This window comes from Penicillium manginii (assembly GCF_028828005.1).
Source record: "Penicillium manginii strain IBT 31320 chromosome Unknown utg000001l:1.0-3466041.0:1.0-3467806.0, whole genome shotgun sequence".
In the NCBI taxonomy this organism is placed as follows: Eukaryota; Fungi; Ascomycota; class Eurotiomycetes; order Eurotiales; family Aspergillaceae; genus Penicillium; species Penicillium manginii.
Window position 1 is genome coordinate 336,058 of NW_026643102.1, and position 18,351 is coordinate 354,408.

Sequence of the window (18,351 nt, forward strand, 5' to 3'; positions counted from 1 at the left end):
GCTGCCTTCAAACAAAGTTAAAGGCCTCGGAGACCTCGGCTGGCAGCGCCACATTGTAGGCTTTACCCCCCTAATTCCATGATGTCGGGGAAGATCTCCACCAGCCACGGCAGGTAGGCATGTGACTGGCCGGGACACATTTCAGGATCTAGTTTCAGGAGGACGACTCCGCCTAAGCCTAAGGAGATTCTGGCATTGAAGCGGGATGAAGGAAACGAACTGCGTGTTGAATTGATTGATGGGTCTCCTACGGAATACTCCCGACTAAGCCAAGACTGATGACGTTTGACGCGGTGCAAAGTGGATGAATTCGTGGGTGTGGCTGTGGATTTGTGGGTGTCATGGATGGAGTCGAGTTTGTTCCGGCCAGCACCGAGAGGCAAATTGGACAGCTCTGGTCACGGGAAAGTCACGTGGAGTGGTAAAAATAGATAGTCTCACGTGATTTTACACAGGCTCGGGAAGGGGGGCCTAATCTGATGCTACGTGCGTAAGAAATGCAGGCGCAATCGACGAACAAACATCCAACTCGCCCAATGAAGGAACGAAAGGGTAGCAAAATAGAACATACATCATATCGCAAATTATTAACTTAAATATCTCAAAATTAGCGAATTAAGACTAGTCATGTAGGATAGTAGCTCCAAGCCATGGATGCTGTCATACTAGTACTACTAGGTTCAAGTTTATTAGGCACTACCTACTACTAGGTACTACTATATACCTAGGTATCACTGGCATGATTCGAGCTTTCCATTCTATACTAGTAGTTCTTCAACCTTGGAACGTAAGTTGAAGTTGGAAGTTCCAAAAAAGGTTGAAGCTTCAAGTTGTGGAAGCTCAACTCGAATTTGAAGTTCTTCCCTGCCAGTGAGTTTCCCAAATGGGAGGTCAAGTTCAAGTTCAAGAAGCTCTGGAGCTACGAGTCTTTCTAGTTGGGGGTGGACTCGGAGAATCCTACGAACTCCAGGGCTCCAGGGCTGTTTATAGTACCGTAGCTATCTTAGGGTATTAGCACTTGAGGGCTATCAAGGTACCAGTATCCTGAGGTGATATTCTTTCCTCAACCCTTAATTTCCTCCCGGCCTGCAGGTTTGCCGCAATCTACCTACCTAGGAACAAATAGGAGGTAACAGGGAGGGCTGTGTTTCTCTTCTCATTTTCCTGTAAAGCCTTTTTTGGTTCCTGGGCGCATCCAGAAATTTCATAAAATGAACGATGTGACTTCGCTAGAAGCATCTAAGACTTGGGATTTACACTAATAAGCTAGTGGGTCAGGCGGTGGGTGGCTGAACCATCCCGTGGTTTTGCTGAAAATCCCCGGAAGCGGTTGAGATATCCAGCCAATTAGCGATCGATGTGCGACGTTTGGCAGGTACCGTCACATCGACAAGTATTTCTTAGCAAGTAATTTCTTGTCCAGGTTGTCATATACTGTTGTATCTACACTTCAGTCATTTTACCCGAAGAGGATCATCCACTGAGGATCTGTACCTGAGCCATGCAGTCTAGGAGATACAAGGCTAGATCGCCAGTTTGAAAGTCATGGCTGCATCTGGAATCTGGAATGCTGGGCCAACGTGCCATTTCCATGAAGTTAGTATTCACGTCGTAGAATTTCCTAGATTTGCTGCTTCAGAAGCCTATTGAAGCAAGAATTCAGCCTCGGCCCGTCTAAACCTTGTAGAAACTCCTTGAAGTGATTTTATGCTGGCGGGTCTAGGCTACGGTTGAAATTATTTAAGGAAGTACCATGTACCCCTCAAATCACTCCCACCACGAAAGAAACCTCTCAAACTCCTCCTATCTTGTTCTTAACCTCGTCCCAAAATACTATTCAAAATGAGATATACCAGCCTCTTCAGCCTTGCATTTTTGCTTCAAGTTGCTCCTGCCTTCGCCGAATGGGACCAAAATGTCCGGACCATAACCATTCAACTTGCCAATGACCCTTCTGGACTCAATGCCGACAGATGCATCCCCGCTGATGGCAAAAAGTACCCCATCAGCTCTTTCTGGGGCAACACCGCACTCTCGAAAAACGGGGGAATCTACGCCACAAACGGGCAGCTCATTGCTTTCCCACAGGACGGAGCCTGCACCATCGAATGTGCTCACGGGACTTTGGATTTCAACGCCAGAACGACTTGGCTATCTTTGGCCCACGGGCAATCTGTGAACTTGCAAGGCGCTACTGTCTCCTGCCGCGAGAACAGGTGGTAAAGAAAGACATGTCATTGCTTTTTCTTAGCCACATGTCAACTTCAACAAAAGTCTTGTGATACTCGAACATTCGTCGTGCTTTCGATCTTTTTGAGTTCTTTTCGGGAAGCCAAGTGAATTTCATAGAAAATGAATACGGTGTTACTTTTGATCTAATTGGTTGAATGTTCAATTTCTCAACATTTATACTACTAGCAACCGTTCATCTTGCAGCAACAGTCTGAGATACCTAAATAATTGCTTCTTAGATGGGTGTCCCGAAGGGAATCATGTCAACGAGGTTATGTCTTCTGTGAATTCATACTCCAGGGACTTCTCATTCAAAATATCATAATCCTGGTATCAGCTTACCATACTCTGATCAGATTCGCTAGGTAAAAAAAAGCAAAAGCGTAACTATTATTTATGGGGAACGGGGCAGAAAACAATCACAGTATTTATCCTGAAAATGAAAATTTTGAGCTTGGATTTGATTTAATACCAGCATTGGCATTCTTTCGCAAAGTGACCTTATACTTCCGTCGTCGTAATGGCAACGGTAGTATTTATCGCACCCCGTCGGATCTCATTGACTTGTTGGTACCCAGCTGTTTCATTTTTCAAGGTTACATTCAGGTACAAGTTAGCGTGATGTCTTCAAGTTATTTCAATGTCTATATTTTTCTGGAGAATCGTCTAACGGATGACAGATATTTCAGTTGCAACCAAAAACTCGAATTCTATATCGCATGAACTTGCCGTCTAGCCCAAAGATCGGATGGTACTATTTTCACAATCAAAGATCAACTCAGATGGAAATATGAGAGCAAAATCCTTAGTATTATCAATACTAGGAGCACAGATAAAATTTAGAACCGGAAGGGTTTGAACATCTTGAAATTGAACGAAAGCGGAAATCAAATCATACTAGTCATTAAGAAAATAGTACTCAGCCATATAAGACCGTCTCAGAAATGCATCTATGTCCAAATAACATGCCATGCTATGCACATGCGCGCACCAAGCCTGATCCAATTCCTGTCTATGCAGAGAATTCTCTATAGGCCTGAATTATTCCTTCCCATCCACCAGGATGGCTCGTCTCGGTCGGATTAGTCTTTCCGTCCAAGATCATCACATCCGTCATGCGGGTGCCGATCGAGTACCACACCAAGTTGTGTGGCGATCCAACAACACGCATCATATTCGATTGACACTTACCCTCACAGGGCTCATTGTAGAGACCATTCCACGACCCATCGAAGAAGGCCCAGGCAGCAGAATTGTAGAGGGCAATGTTGGAGCCCCCGTCAATATTAGTGGCCAGCGCGCTGCGACATTTGTCGTCGTCAGTGGAGCACCATGAGAAGTCCGGATCTCCATATTGGGCATAGGCAAACCAGGGTGCGGGTGCCTTCTCATATTCGCCAGAACCTTGCATATAAGGCGACTCAGTCTGGAGAAGACCGGCGTACACGTTTTCGGCCTTGTGGAAATTGTAGTTGTAGAGCCAGTGGTGCTCGGAGCCAGTACCGGTGAGCCAGGTGCCTTGAGTCGCTTCGACCAAAATACCACGACCGGTCGAAATGATGGTGAGAAGAGATTCGCTATCCAGGTTGTGGTCCGCTGTCCATCCCCAGAAGTTCTCGATGTATGCAGACGAGCTGTTTGTTAGGTGCATCACCATGAAGGCAGCCATGCAGTCCTTGGGATCCTGTGAGGTACAGCTATTGGAAATTGTCGTTTCGGCGGTACCTCCAACTGTGACGATGGTGTTCCATAGACCAACATCTCCAGGTTGGGCTCCGGCAGCGTTAATCTCCAAAATCTTTGCACCAGGGAGAATTTCACCTGCTGCAAACCGCATGTCCTGAATTTCAATAACGCCGACATCTCCAGGGCGACCAAGCTGGACAACCGCACGAGGTTGACGGGGATTCTTGAAGGCATCACCATAGCCTGAGATGACAGCCCATGCCTCACCAACCATTCGAGTGCCCACAGGTACGAAGAGAGTATCGGAAACTCGGTAAACACCAAATGGAATGTAGGTAATCTTGCACTCCCCAGCGTTCTTCAACAAGATAGCATTCAAAGCCTCCGTATCATCAGTTCGGCCATCACCCTTGACGACATGGCCCGGCACCGTCTTAACGTTCACGATATCATCATCGCCATATTCCCCATAGGTAGGTTGGGCCTTGGTAAAATACTTGCCACCAACCAGTAGATTCTCCGATCGCTGAGTAACGAAAGCCTTTCCAGTTTCATACTGGCCAGGTACTCTTGAGCCCCAGACATAAGTGTCAATGTGCGAAGCAGGTCCTAAGCGAGTAGCACCGGTGCTATCAACCGCGATAGGGTGCTGGGAATCGTGGGAAAGATTCTCAATAGTGAACTGGCTGTTCTGGTTCCCGTCGTCATGAGAGGAGTCATGGAACAGAATGACAGTTCCACTGTTGGTCGACGTCGAGTCTAGTAGAACCAGACTGCCTAGTCCATTATCGGTCATGTTGACAGCAGTACCACAGGACTCAAAAGTCGCACCCTGGAGCAGCACAGTCCATCCGCCAGCGGCATAAAAGGCTGTGCCAACCGCGGTAAAGTGGATGTTTTTGAAATTGACCTGTTGATTCGAGTTTTTGATACCGGTGGCACCGCCGATGATGCGCTGTTGAAGTTAGTTGAGACCGGCATCGCGATTTTGTCACGGGAGAAAAACTTACCACATCGGTGACAGCAATAGTTGAACCAGCATTTAGATCAATACCGGTGTGTGTACCAGGGCCAGTCGGCATGCGAACCTCGACATTGGTCAAACCGGATCCTTGAGCCACGCCCCATTGGAGGGCAGTGATGGCGACATTGGCATCCACCGAAGTTGTGTCCAAGATCACGTTCTTCATCACCATCATGAAACTAGTTTCAGGGTTTCCGTTGTTTTTGTCGTATCCCAGAACTAGGAATTGGCCACGGAAACTGGGAGATGCTTTGATGACGGGTGGATTGTTGGGGTTACCAACAATGATAGTTCCAACGGTCAATTTGAGCGTGCTTCCAAGCTGGTAGACACCACTGGGGAGATACACCTCAGCAGGGAAGCGAGTGACCCCATGTCCTTTGCGACTATCCCCGGTTCCGGTGTCATCGATAGCTTTCTGGAGGTTTGCTGTCTGATCGCCCGTACCATCGTTCGCAACATCGTAGTGCATCACATTTCGGTAGACGGGGTACGAGTTATCTTCGGAGATATAGGGAGCCAGACCAGCGCCTTGTCCTTTGTGGTCCTGTTGGTCCAACCAGAAGACACGACGCGAGGGTTGTCCTTTGGGAGCACATGTCTTGGACGCCGGGGCGAAGGTTGGGCTGTTAGATCTGGTAATAGTCAGCACGAGCCGTAGCTTGGGAGGTAGCGATCACATACTCTGGCTTTGGGCGAGTTGAGAATGTCTGAATCTGCTTTGATGACGAACTTTGGCTCGAGGCTGGGGTCAAAGTATAGGTCACAGTTGTGGGGGCACCTCCTGCGGAGGAAGGGACCGGTGTAGAAGACTGCAACGAGGGAACACCTGAAGAACTCGGTGTTTGCGGCGAGGCAGGTGCTGAAGGAGATGTGAGACTCTGCGAATCAGGTTCTTCCGAGGCAGCAGGAGACTCAATTGGAGTGGATGTCTTTGCTGGAGAGGGTGTTTCCGCAGGAGTCGGCGTTTCCACCGGACTGACAGCCTCAGGGGGACTGGAAGGCTCCGGACTCGGGGTATCTGTTGGCTTTGCATCTCCAAGCAGTGCATCGAGAAAGTTCGGAGTACCGCCTACCTGGGATAACAGTGTCGGAAACAAACCCGGAAAGAAGACTGATTCCGATGGGCCCTGATTGACTTCGTGGAGATGTTCAATGTCACTCTCACGAAGAGGAGCGACCGATCCCGACACAGTAGCAACAAAGGCTACCAGAGTAGCAACAGATAGTGAGCTCCGCATCCTCAAACCTCAATTTCTCAACCACAACCCTCAAGGATATCCTTTCAAGCTGGTAGCAGAGGGAGGGAGGAGAAGAAGTAAACATTGGAACTCCAGGCATGGCGGAAAAAGGACCAGGGATCTGGCCAGACCCTTCTGGCATGTAGGAGACCAGGCGGTTGGCATGGCGTCGTCAGGATACCGATAAACCTGATGTTTTGATCTGGATAGGATGTCTGGAATGCGGTAGCTTCGCGGGCCGCGCGGATCGCCCCCCTTGCGAGCGGAACGAGAGACGGACAACAAAGACGCGCTGGCGGTGGATGGGTGATGGCAGAAACAGCATTTCCGATGGATAAATGATGGAAAAAGCTGAGAGGTACAAAGTCTAAAGGGATACGGAAGAGAGTGGACTATGATGATGTTAATTTCGGCGTCGATGCTGTTGGCATCGTTGTGGGTCCACGAGTACTAGTAGAGAGGAGTCGAGAAGATGCCCCCCCAAATACGGGAATGTAGTGTACCTACCTAGGTAGGCATATATATATCGGACTTTCAAAGAACGATATATCTCGAGGTCCTAGACTAACTCTAGATGGAGTGCTGCACGAGACTAAGTGATATTCATCAAGTTTCACCACTCGAGGCGCATCGTTAAATGGCGGTTGCATTTGGCCCTCATTCTCCCTAAACAACCCGAGATTATTTCCGATCAAATGGGATATCTAGTGAATTATCAATTACTAACCATAGGTATCAAGATGCTGCCAAATGTGCCTGGGTAGTTTCTGGATATTTTATCAACGGATACTCCATCGCTTGTGGCCTAGTAATATGATCGACCACCAACGCTTGCTCGGCCTTAATTATCTGAATGGCCCTGTGTACCCAGTTTGCAGCGAACTCATGACACGAGTTCGAGATTAGAAGCCATGGAAGCAGGAATAAAAGCTATCTTCAAGTTGCAGTTATCTTGCAAACATCAAAGCGAGTGGTATATAAGCTACGGTGCATAGTTCTACCGACGAGTATATTTTTTAAGCTAAGGATAGTGCTCTGCCTTCCTGATTAGGAATATGGGGTCGAGCGAGCGAGTCTTGGCGTCTGCCAATAAACGACCTCGGGACGGACTTCACGAAGACTCTTGGAGAAAAGAGCGAGGCAGATCAGATCACTCCAGTACTAGTCAAATAGCGCGGAATATCGGTAGAAAGTTGAGTATGCTTAGTACCAGGCTGCTGCTCCTGCTGGGCTCTTCAGCGCGGCAAAGACGGCGGTTCTGGGCACGCCGAATGCGGCCCTCCCTGAAGACAGCAGAAATTCTCTTCTTTTACTGAGCGAAAGAAGTGGAAAATCGAGGTCCACGGTACAGTATTGTACAGATTGACATCTGGCATTGCTGACCTAGCTCATAGTTCAGGTATTACTTCCTTTCCTTAGTTCATAACACCATAATTCTATGCAACAATATCTGTCAATACCCACTTAGGTAGGTAGCCGGTTTAAATTAGCCTGGTAGTAGTCTAGGGAGGAAAAGAGAGAGAGGAGGAGGGTCAGAAGATCATGTCCAACGATACTAATGTACACGTGGTACTATTTTCAACCCCTTTTCAAAGCTTTGGCAATAACCCGACGGGATCGAAGCTTCAAGTTCCTTTGTATATACCTAGTGAAGATTAGAAGAGTAGCTGCTAGACGTCCAACTTGAAATCCCTCGATTCGCTGGGATTCTCAATGATAGGATCCCGCTCACTGAAAAACCCTGCGCCAAGAATGTCAAATGTCTTGATTCCCGGAGGCATCCCGGCTTGAATTACCTTCTCATCGGGCCCTGGACCAATGAGGGCTACCACTCCCTCCCAGGTCGATGATACCTTGGAATAGATCCCGCTCTAGTCCGGAACAGTAAATGCAATGCGACCGAGACTGAGAGAACCTATAAAACTCTGTGCTCAGGCCTGCTCAAGGTGGAGCCCCTATCAGATCAGATTAGATGGCCGCGCTGAATGTACCCTGTAGAACCCTCTTACTGGCTGGATGTCCCCTCAAAACACAGATAATTTTTTTTACCTTGAAAATTTGGATTGCTCGCGCTAGGCACCATGAGGGTTGACTCGGAGGCTAGAAGTTATATAAGGAAGCTAGTTCGCTCGTTATCCTTTCTGTTGTCGACCGTCAATCCACTCACGCGATCCAGAATGCCCGACGCAGTCGACGACAAGATCAACCCTGTCACCGTCTCGGCGGAAAGTGAGGCCCAAATTGACGGGAAAACCCTCGCAAAATCCAAAGTTGGCGATGTTCTCCAGTCACAGGGTGTCACTCGCATGGAGGCTATCTACCGCGAGGCCAAGATAAATCGTACATCGCTGTGGCTGGTCTCCATCTCGGTATTGGTCTGCGCGTGGGCCTACTCACTCGATTCATCGACAACATCCTACTATTCACTCGAGGCCTCCTCATACTTTAGGCAGCATAGTTCCATCCTGTCGACCCTTTCCATCGCTACAAGCATAATCAGCGCAGTGAGCAAGCCTTTCATTGCTAAGATCTCCGACATCACATCACGCCCATATACATATCTCCTGGTGCTCGCGTTTTACGTGATTGGGTACATAATCGTTGCCTCGTGCCAAACAATATCCGCCTATATCGTCGGTGAGGTTTTCGTCGCAATCGGTAGCTCCGGTCTGGACTTGACCAATGATATAATTGTTGCCGATCTTACTCCCCTGGAATGGCGTGGCTTCACCAGCTCCCTCCTGTCTACTCCATTTATCGTCAATACCTGGTTTTCTGGAAAGATTGTCCAGGCAATCGACAGCCGGAATCAGTGGCGCTGGGGGTACGGAATGTTTGCCATCATAATGCCTGTCGCTTTAGGGCCGGCCATTGCCGTTCTCATTTGGCTAGACCGCAAGGCTAAGAAGCATGGTATTGTCAATATCGCATCTTCAAACGCCAATCGCCGTGATGCTAGAGAATTGGTAGAGAAAGAAGGCCATGGAGTCCCCCGCGGCGCAATCATTGCACCGGCCGTCAAGCCGTCACAGACTTGGATGGAAGTATTCAAGAACAACCTTGAAGAGATTGACGCCTTTGGCCTCGTTCTCCTGGGGTTCGGATGGTCTTTGCTTCTCCTCCCATTCTCTTTGAAGACTTATGCCGATGGAGGATGGAAGAACCCTTCGATGATCGCAATGATGGTTGTGGGGGGGCATTTTACTCATCGCCTACGTGGTATACGAGATCTTATGGGCCCGAGTCCCGAGCGCCCCTCGTCGACTGGTTTTCAACAAGACTTTCTTGATGGCCGTTATAATTGATAGTACCTATATGCGTTCGTATAATCGTTTAGTTCAGCCTTGAGAACCCGAATATCTAACAATATGAAATAAATAGTTGCCGGGAATTTGCGCGGTCTATACTGGAGCTCCTATGTCTACATCGCCAAACCATGGAGCTACCAAGATTGGGTTTACTATGGAAATACGCTAACCCTCGCACTTTGTATTGCAGGACCCCTCGTCGGGCTCCTGCAACGTTGGACCCACAGATACAAAGCGATCCAGATTGTTGGTCTCTGTATCAAGATTATCGGCATGGGAATTATGTTGCAAGGAGACATGGCAACTGACAACACAGCAGCCATGGTTCTTTCCATGATTCTGATCGGATTTGGTGGCTCAATGTCTGTCGTTGGATCGCGTGTCGCCTCTGAAGCATCAGTTCCTCACCAGGATGTCGCGCTCGTGATTTCTCTCCTCTCCCTCTGGTCGAAAATTGGCAGCGCTATTGGATCCGCCATTGTCGTCGTTATTTGGTCAAGCCAGATGCCAAACCAACTACGGACACACCTCCCGGAAACCGCGACAGAGGCCGATGTGAAGAAGCTGTTTGGCCAGGTCACTATGATTAGAAGCTATGACTTCGATGATCCGATGCGGGTCGGTGCTATTGTGGCCTACCGCCGTGCATTATATTATTGTATTGCACCAGCTCTTGGAATTGCATTTATTCCACTAATCGCAGCGTTCTTCCAGAATAATTACTTCCTAGGGAAGACGCAGAATGCTGTGACCAATCTTGGAAATGATGGATTGCCTATTGTGAATGACGGGAATAATGAGAAAGATCCGGTTTCAAAGACAAAGAAAGAAGCCTTCCTGCGATTCTGGGCTGGGAGATAGACTATATACAGGGGATCTTTGTGACAATGGAGAATGGTATGATGTAGTACTATTTTCGTGAGATTCAAGTAGGTTGAGTATTGATCGCAAGATTAGATACTCTGCGAAAAAGCCTCCAAGAAAAGAATTCCTTAGTAATATCTCCTTTTTGGTGATCTTTGCATCTATATTTCTTTTCACCTATCAGACTATTCCCGAACCTTTTTAATTCTACCTACTTATTCTTTCATTTTCCCATGTCGTAAACGAAAAAGAAAATTGCCAGTGTTCTATGGGCCCAAGATGTCAGTGACGGACATGCTGGGGCGCCCAGTCAAGTTGAGACCTTCAGGCCCGAAATGTTCTCAGGTTGCTTAGATTCACGTTTCACATTCACTTTTCACATTCACGGAAATTTTGTCAAACTTTCACTCCAAAACCAAGCCCCTGCCATTCTAAGATTTGATAAAACATCCCTCTTTCTTTTACATCAAGCTACCTTTACAAAAATTCCAGAGAATATTTGCATCCAAGAGCTTGAATATGCCACGGAAGAGGACCTTCCGGGGAGACTGGAATGATCATTGAAGATCCAGCCCACCTGTGGGAAGCGAAGGTCTGTTTCAGAATCACCCCCTAAGTTCCTCTTTTACTGACATTCTGCCAAAAGATGAGATAGAACCGCTGCAAACCTCTGCTCCAGATCTTGCCGATTCCGGCACCTTTCTCAGGATCCCAAGATCCTCCGAATCTACGAGGTCCACACAGGCCAGAGAGTCAGAGTTGCATCTCTGAGGGTCATGGAAGAGCAGCTGATCCGACAGAAACATGCTATTTGTTCTGAAAAGTCATCCATCAATAACAGAACTCAACAACCAAGAGCACTCACCGACGAAACAATGGCATAGCCCCAGTACTTTGAACACTTGGATATTGCGGGTCTCCAGCTTCAAGCTTCAGTCCACCGGCTCCAGAATGACATCGATGAATTCTTGATCACTGCGAGGGATTTTCACGCCGAACGTCTTTTCGCAAATGCACTACTAGAGCTAGGGAACGAGCCAACTCAAGAAGTTCTCTGGGTTACTTCTCAGAATGAACATGTCCTTGATCAAGCTTCTCGTGCGATTGATGAATTGACAGATTTTGATGTCGAGGCGATGGGGCTTTCAAGGTCCTGAGCCAAGGAAACCTAAGCTTTCCTCTCGTTCCCTCAATACTCTCGAGAGTACCCCTGTGGATCGTCGCCGGCAATTTGCGAACCGCCGATCCATGACCCGTTGAGCCAAAGGCCAAACTTCAAGCGGAATTCCGAGCACACTTTTGTCCTTTCCACTCGACAAGGAACTCTTTTGCCAACCGACCACCATTTCCACATCCGCTAAACAAGTCAAAGAAACTTTAGACAGCTACATATCAAACACGGACAAGTCCATGGATCTGACCTCGAACAAATTCCCCGGTAATTCCAGCTCTTATTGAGATGCTCATTGAAGAACTTGCCATGATGGAGAAAGAGCTTGACATTATGGAGCAAAAACTTGGTGAAATGGATGAAGAAGGAAGCAGGATACGACGATGACTTTTTCAAGAAATCGGACTACTGGGATTTATTCTTCACGATGAAAACAGCAAGGCAATTCGTGTCTCGAATGAACAGCATGATGTCGAGGCAGAGTTACGTTATGTTCCAGAGGAATGGTCATTTCCAGTCTTCCCGTCTTCAATTCCAGGGGAGCGAGCAGTTATCTCATTCAGATACCGCGAACCAAGACAAAAATCTACTGCCTGATTGTGATGAATCTGGAAGTACTTTGGTCTTCTTGTATGTTTGAATTACCCTGACCCGGAGGAACATTGATTAACAGTTATACTACTAGTCGGCCTGAGTTGGAAAAGCTGTAGTACATGCCCCGGTGGTAATTCTTATCCACAATGGAAATTCCAGTCTTGTTGGTTTCTGAGAAGTTGTGATAGAGATATACCGGCCAATACCTATGTTCTTTCAGAACTCGCCCTGGCTACTCGGAATTTATGGGGTTCAAGCTGACGTTGGATCAACAAAGTATCTTTCGCTTTCTATGGGTGGGATTTATCGAAGCAATCATATGGAGAATTCATTGGATCCAGAACTCAGTGACCTTGGAATTTTCATCAGACGCCGGGCTTTTCAAAAGGAAACTTTGTCAAAGCACGAATGTCGATGAATAAGCCCGCACCGGCACCCGCATGCTCAAGTTCTCCCGAGCAGGCCATGGGGAGTAGTCGACTTCGCCGCAAATGCAATGAAGCCACCAGCCAGACACATCACGCCGCTGAAAATAGACATCTGGGCAAAGCTGCCGTAGTGCTGCACGAATGCTCCACTCACAGGAGGACCGATCAAAGCAGCAATGGAACTAAGGCCCAGTGCCATTCCCAGGAGGGTACCACTATCCTGACGACTCTTGATGCAGAGCGTCAAAGCTGTCGAGCCACCGGAAATAATGGTTCCAGTGGTGAAGCCGACAATCACGGCGTAGACCACCAATCCCGCGGTGGACTTTGCTTCATTCATGCAGCAGACAACGACACCAGAAGCTATTCCCCCGAACATGAAGACGTTGATTCTTCCAAATTTGTCGGCGAGGACTCCGGGCACGACTCGACCAAAGGTCGACGCTCCGTTGACAATAGCAAGTAGGTAAGATGCTAAGGTTGCATCCATGCCACGCTCCACGGCGTAGGTGGGTATGTAAAAGAGTGGCGGGAACATGCCGATGAACATGAAGAACAGCGCCGCGATGAGCATGCAGTATGTGCGGTCTTTGAAGGCGCCAGGAAGAAGGAAAGCCGATTGACGAGCGGGAAGACGACTCCTCACAGTGATGCAAGAGAAAGCCAGCAATGGAATAAGGAGGAAGCCAATGATGCGAATGGACCATCCGAACCCCAGATTGGTACTGTTCAGCATTTTTGAGAGCGCGATTGGGATGACAACACCGCCGATGGAGGAGCCGGAGATTACCAGGCCAAGTGCTGCGCCAGCCTTCTTATCAAAGTATTGCGTGACTGCAGCCATTGCTGGGAACTGCAAGAACCCCATGGAGATGCCAAGTAGAATACCCTGGGCCAACATGAACTGCCAGTACTGGGCACAAAGGCTAGTCATCATGATGGCGAACACCAGGAAGAACATGGAGGGTCGAATAACCTTGTTGGTGTCAGTGGTGCCTCTAAAGATGGAAAATACAAATGAAAGGAGTGTTATTTACATACCCAAGCGCCGTAACGGTCAAAAAGAGGGCCACCAACCGCGCCTGCCGCGAACTGCACGAAAACAGCGACGGATCCGATCCAGGCCACTTTGTCTGCCGACTGGCCTCGCAGTTGGTGGGAGAGATAATACTCCACGAAGACACCGAATGAATTTGCGAATCCAAGAGTCGAAAAAAAGATGCAAGCTGCTCCGGCTGCGACAAGCCAAGCTTTGATACCTCCATCGGGAGGTGGACCCAGGTTGCTACCATCTTCTGCAGACTTGAGAGTGGTGACTTCATTCTGCCACTCGTAGTTCAGAGCAAAGCATGGCTGGTTGTATTTTGAGGCCATTTTGGATGTACCAGAAGGTTGTGTGCTTGTGTTGAAGGTATCAAAAGCTGCATCATTATTGCAGTGGGTGCAAGAGCCGTCATCACACATGATGTGTGGATTGCGAAGCGATGATAGTGGTGAAAAAGAAAAGTTATTAAATGTTGCAATGTTCCTTGTGGTTCACACTTCCAGAACTACGAAAGAATGACTCTGTCTTGTCTTGTTTATACTCTAGCAATGCCCATTCACCCATAGATGCCAGTCCCGTGATTGGCCCAGCCCGCATCTCGGGAAATTGCAGACGAGGAAGACCAAATGTGCAATTCCCGACTCCGACTCCGACATTCACCTTCCTTTGCTGCTTCGTCCTTCTTTCCTCTGCACATCTTTCTCTCCTTTCCAACTTCCCTTCTGCAAGTCATCCGACATCCTTCGGCTCTCGGATCTCGGTGTTTGCAGATGTTCGGGGTCTGCCGTGGCTGAACAAAGCAGCGTTGTATCTTATCTGATCCGAAATATGGGAGAGTATGGATCCTCACCACAAGCCGCGATCTGAACGGCGTCGCCGCCGGCCGCCAATGTACGTCAAAGGAATACCACATTTCTTCATTATTTTCACGTCTCGTGAGTAGCTGACAGCTTCTCAGATCTTGTCTACTGTGCCGCAAACGAAAGATCAAATGCGATCGGGAGACACCATGCAGCAACTGCGTGAGAGCCAAAAATGCGACTTGTGTTTACGAGGCGGTCTCACCACCGCCGCCATCTACTTGGAAACGTGCGATGGGCGTATCCGACAACCAAAGCACCAAAATCCATCCGCCAGATGACACTCACACAGAGATGCAAACAGACGCTGCCCATACACCCAGCGCAGTGATGACAGCGCCGAGTGGACCAAGCCCATCTATGTCAGTTCCATCAGACAGGGCAATCATGACCCCTTCAAGTCAACCACCAACAGAAGAGCTTCATCACCTGAGATTTCGAGTGAAGCAACTCGAGGAACAGCTGGCCAAGACACCCCGGGCCTCTGCCGGACCTACGACCCCAAGTCCCAACTACAATATCAGTACAACCACATCTTACCTCGCTGGTACATTTCATGTAACCTCTGAAAGCGCCACTGAGGGCCAACCGCCAACCATATCACGATCCATCATGCACAAAACCAGAGTATTTGGCCAAAGTCACTGGATGAATGGAGTTGCTCAGGTACATCACTACTCTTGCCCATGCAATATGGAGAACAGATACTGACAATGAATATTTACAGTTTGCCGAAGTTCTTGATCTGATAGAGCCCATGCTTCATAATGAAGGTGCGCGAGCGATGACAAACCTGTCCAAGTGCAAGTGGCTCGGAAAAATGATCAAGGCTCAGCGCACCCCAGCATGGCCATGTTCACCGACGCTCGATCTTCCCCGCAGGGATGTCGCTGATGTGCTGGTTGCAAACTATCTCCGAGCCTCCGAGACAGTCTACCGCGTGCTTCATGTCCCAACATTTAGACGCGATTATGAGGCCGCCATGGAATCAAAGAACGGGGACACAGCCTTTGTGATCCTCTTGAAGCTCGTAATGGCAATCGGCTCCACAGTCTATGATGACAGATTTACCATGAGAGCAACGGCCATCAGATGGGTCCATGAAGCACAGACCTGGATTTCAGAACCCGAGTTCAAAGCTCGACTCAGCCTCCAATTCCTCCAGATTAACATTCTCCTTCTCTTAGCTAGAGAAATCGTCGGAGTCGACGGGGCTCTTGTGTGGGTGTCCACCGGTGAGCTGCTCCGTTTCGCAGTCTACATGGGGCTTAATCGAGACCCAGAGTTCCTCCCCAGAATGTCATGCTATTCATCGGAAATGCGACGAAGGCTCTGGAATACTATATTGGAACTCGATTTGCAAGCCAGCATGGAATCAGGGGGTCCTCCTCTCTGCTCTCTCAACGACTTCAACACCATGCCACCTGGTAACTTTGACGATGAAGCAATCAACCAGCAAAACCCATCGCCAGCACCAGATGATGTCTTCACTGATGTATCTGTCGCCTTGGCCCTTCGAAAGATGCTGCCCCTCCGCCTATGCATTGTCAAGACACTCAATAGCATATCCTCCCACGCCGGATACGAGGAGACACTTCGCCTTGACCAGGAACTACGTGGAGCTTCAAAACAGATCTCTCGAGAATTACAGGGGTACAAAGCCAAGGGGACCGGCGCAAGAAAACCATCTCGTTTCCAGACGCGAATCGTGGACTTCCTCATCCGGCGTTATATGACGGCAATTCACATGCCATTTTTCAGTGCGTCATTGAAAGAAACCCAGTACGCATTCTCAAGAAGGGTTGTTATCGAGACATCGCTGAAGACATGGTGCAACATCTTCCCAATGTCAACAGCCATGGCAAGCCATTCACAAGATAAGGCTTTGCCGTTAGAGACTGACGACCTGTCTCGACTTGCACTTTGTGGAAGTGGCAGCTTCCGCACATCGTCCATGCAAGCCGTCTTTCTTATCGCCGCCGAACTGAAAACGCAAGTTCAAGAAGAAACCTCCACCCTAGGCCCGATGTCCCTCCGCCGGGATCTGTATTCCGTCCTGCAAGAGGCCAAAAAGTGGTCTCTACACTGCATTGAAGCAGGCGAAACAAACATCAAAGGATATCTGTTCCTTTGTCTTGTCTGTGCACAGATTAATGGACTGATGCGCGGTCTCTCAAGAGAGGAACTCCCAACCGTGCTTCTAGAAGCAGCAGATGAGGCAGAGGCCGGATGTCTGAGTATCCTGGAGGGTAAGATCGATGCTGCGACCGTTGATACGAATAGCCAGGATGACATGGGAATCGATCCGGTATCCGAGATAATGGCTGACTGGAGTCTGATGGTGAGTCTCCCTCCACAAGAAAGTTTAACCTCTGCTAATACCTGGAAGATGCCCGGCACCCACTTTTATCTAGGAGACTCTGGTAACATGGACTGGATGACGATGGATTCGCTGGCGGCATGCGCATCGTATACAGTCGATGGCATCTGAATTTCTTGTGCAGCCTGCACGGCTTTTGCTATTATGATACCCAAGAAGATAGTTGAGCTTGAGAAATAATATCTCATAGCTTCCAAGTTTGACCTAATGAAATTCCGTAGTATTAGACCGGCATCTCTTCCGCCCTGGATTGAATCGGGACTTCCTCCATCTCGGAAATCGAGTTGCCAATAGTGTGATCGGAAGAATTACTGGGGCGAATCTCGACGTAGAATTTGGTAACAGTGAATCGTGTTCACACCGTAATGCGCCAGCTTATTCTTCATAGAAAAGGAAGCCTCGGAATTTGAAGAGGAAAAGCATTTAGAGAGCCCAGTGAGTCGCGATATCTGCGAAGGAATAACACCTGCATGCCCATTAGCATATTCTTTTCAAGGTTTGATTGGGCAGTTTCGTGTGATCGTCATGATAGTAACCACTAGTCAACTATTTAGTAGCGAAACAACTGCGAATCAAGCTCCAGGGCTGTGGAGCTGAGCTGTGGGTCAAGATCCTCAACCTCGGAAGGCTTCAAGTTGCGGCAACAGTCAGAGAAAGAACTACAAAAGTCACAGATCACCACAAAGTAGCTGTGTCTAAACATGATTCATAAGCCTTGGGGTGCCTTTAATTCATACGTACGGAGTAGTCTAAAAACTTTCCGTAAACCATTAAGCGATCTGTCAGAACCGCATTTGCATATCCCAGCTGTCTGTGCGCGATCTGATGTAGTACAAGCCCCATCTAACGCGCGAATGCGCGAGGGGGTCGGAGGTCGCGAAAAAAAAAGAAAAGAAACCCAAGTGAAAAAAAAAGGAACCAATTAAAAAAGAAGATCCAAGATGAACAAAGACAGCCATTCAAGTTCCTGATAGCTCATGGCTTTTGACAAGAAACGTGGGAAGAATTCACAAATAGACAGACATGAGCGATTTGCACAATTCTGCAGGATCCAGGCTGTTTAGCAGACCATTTTCCTTTCCCAAATATTCTATTTTTAACTTTATTATTGCTTTCGAGTTCTAGCTGAACCCAATGAACGAACCTGACAAGCAAACCTGACGAACGAAGGAAAATCCCCCCCAAGAACGCCACCATGTCCCTTCTTCCCTTCAGCTCTCCACAGAGGCGCTTGTGCATGTTCAGCTGCGTGATATCCTTGCTGCCAGCTGCGCCATTCCCCACCGCGACCGTGTGGTTTACTTTTTCTCGCGCCCTTTATGCCTTTCAATTGCAGCTAGGAATAATACCCGACCGGACGATCCACTCGATAAACCGCCTGCATTGACCAGCGATCGAAAGCAATTATGACAAGGTTACACGAACCATCTGACCATTGGTAGATGTACATGATGCAGTCTAGTGCCATGCGCAGGGGATGCGCCGCGACAAAACCAAGCTGCGCTGTCAATCATACAT

At 48.4% G+C, this 18,351-nt stretch overlaps 5 protein-coding genes across 5 annotated transcripts; 3 read left to right on the forward strand and 2 right to left on the reverse strand.

Annotated features, from left to right (window-relative positions):
• Window positions 1-1,842: 1,842 nt before the first annotated feature.
• N7533_000119 (uncharacterized protein) lies at window positions 1,843-2,223 on the forward strand (the record flags this gene model as incomplete). The annotated part of the gene is made up of 1 exon (XM_057096769.1): window positions 1,843-2,223. One exon carries the CDS (start codon window positions 1,843-1,845, stop codon window positions 2,221-2,223), a length of 381 nt encoding a protein of 126 aa, XP_056965262.1.
• A 1,021-nt stretch (window positions 2,224-3,244) lies between these two features.
• N7533_000120 (glycoside hydrolase family 55 protein) lies at window positions 3,245-6,183 on the reverse strand (the record flags this gene model as incomplete). Its single annotated transcript, XM_057096770.1, has 3 exons — window positions 3,245-4,873; window positions 4,929-5,568; window positions 5,627-6,183. 3 exons carry the CDS (start codon window positions 6,181-6,183, stop codon window positions 3,245-3,247), a joined length of 2,826 nt encoding a protein of 941 aa, XP_056965263.1.
• A 2,177-nt stretch (window positions 6,184-8,360) lies between these two features.
• N7533_000121 (MFS general substrate transporter) lies at window positions 8,361-10,352 on the forward strand (the record flags this gene model as incomplete). The annotated part of the gene is made up of 2 exons (XM_057096771.1): window positions 8,361-9,450; window positions 9,565-10,352. The coding sequence occupies 2 exons, from the start codon at window positions 8,361-8,363 to the stop codon at window positions 10,350-10,352; spliced, it is 1,878 nt and encodes a 625-aa protein (XP_056965264.1).
• Window positions 10,353-12,564: 2,212 nt separating this feature from the next.
• On the reverse strand, window positions 12,565-13,922 carry N7533_000122 (MCT family MFS transporter; the record flags this gene model as incomplete). The annotated part of the gene is made up of 2 exons (XM_057096772.1): window positions 12,565-13,524; window positions 13,590-13,922. 2 exons carry the CDS (start codon window positions 13,920-13,922, stop codon window positions 12,565-12,567), a joined length of 1,293 nt encoding a protein of 430 aa, XP_056965265.1.
• A 509-nt stretch (window positions 13,923-14,431) lies between these two features.
• N7533_000123 (Zn(II)2Cys6 transcription factor) lies at window positions 14,432-16,944 on the forward strand (the record flags this gene model as incomplete). Its single annotated transcript, XM_057096773.1, has 4 exons — window positions 14,432-14,484; window positions 14,552-15,119; window positions 15,181-16,794; window positions 16,843-16,944. The coding sequence occupies 4 exons, from the start codon at window positions 14,432-14,434 to the stop codon at window positions 16,942-16,944; spliced, it is 2,337 nt and encodes a 778-aa protein (XP_056965266.1).
• Between the last annotated feature and the right edge of the window lie 1,407 nt (window positions 16,945-18,351).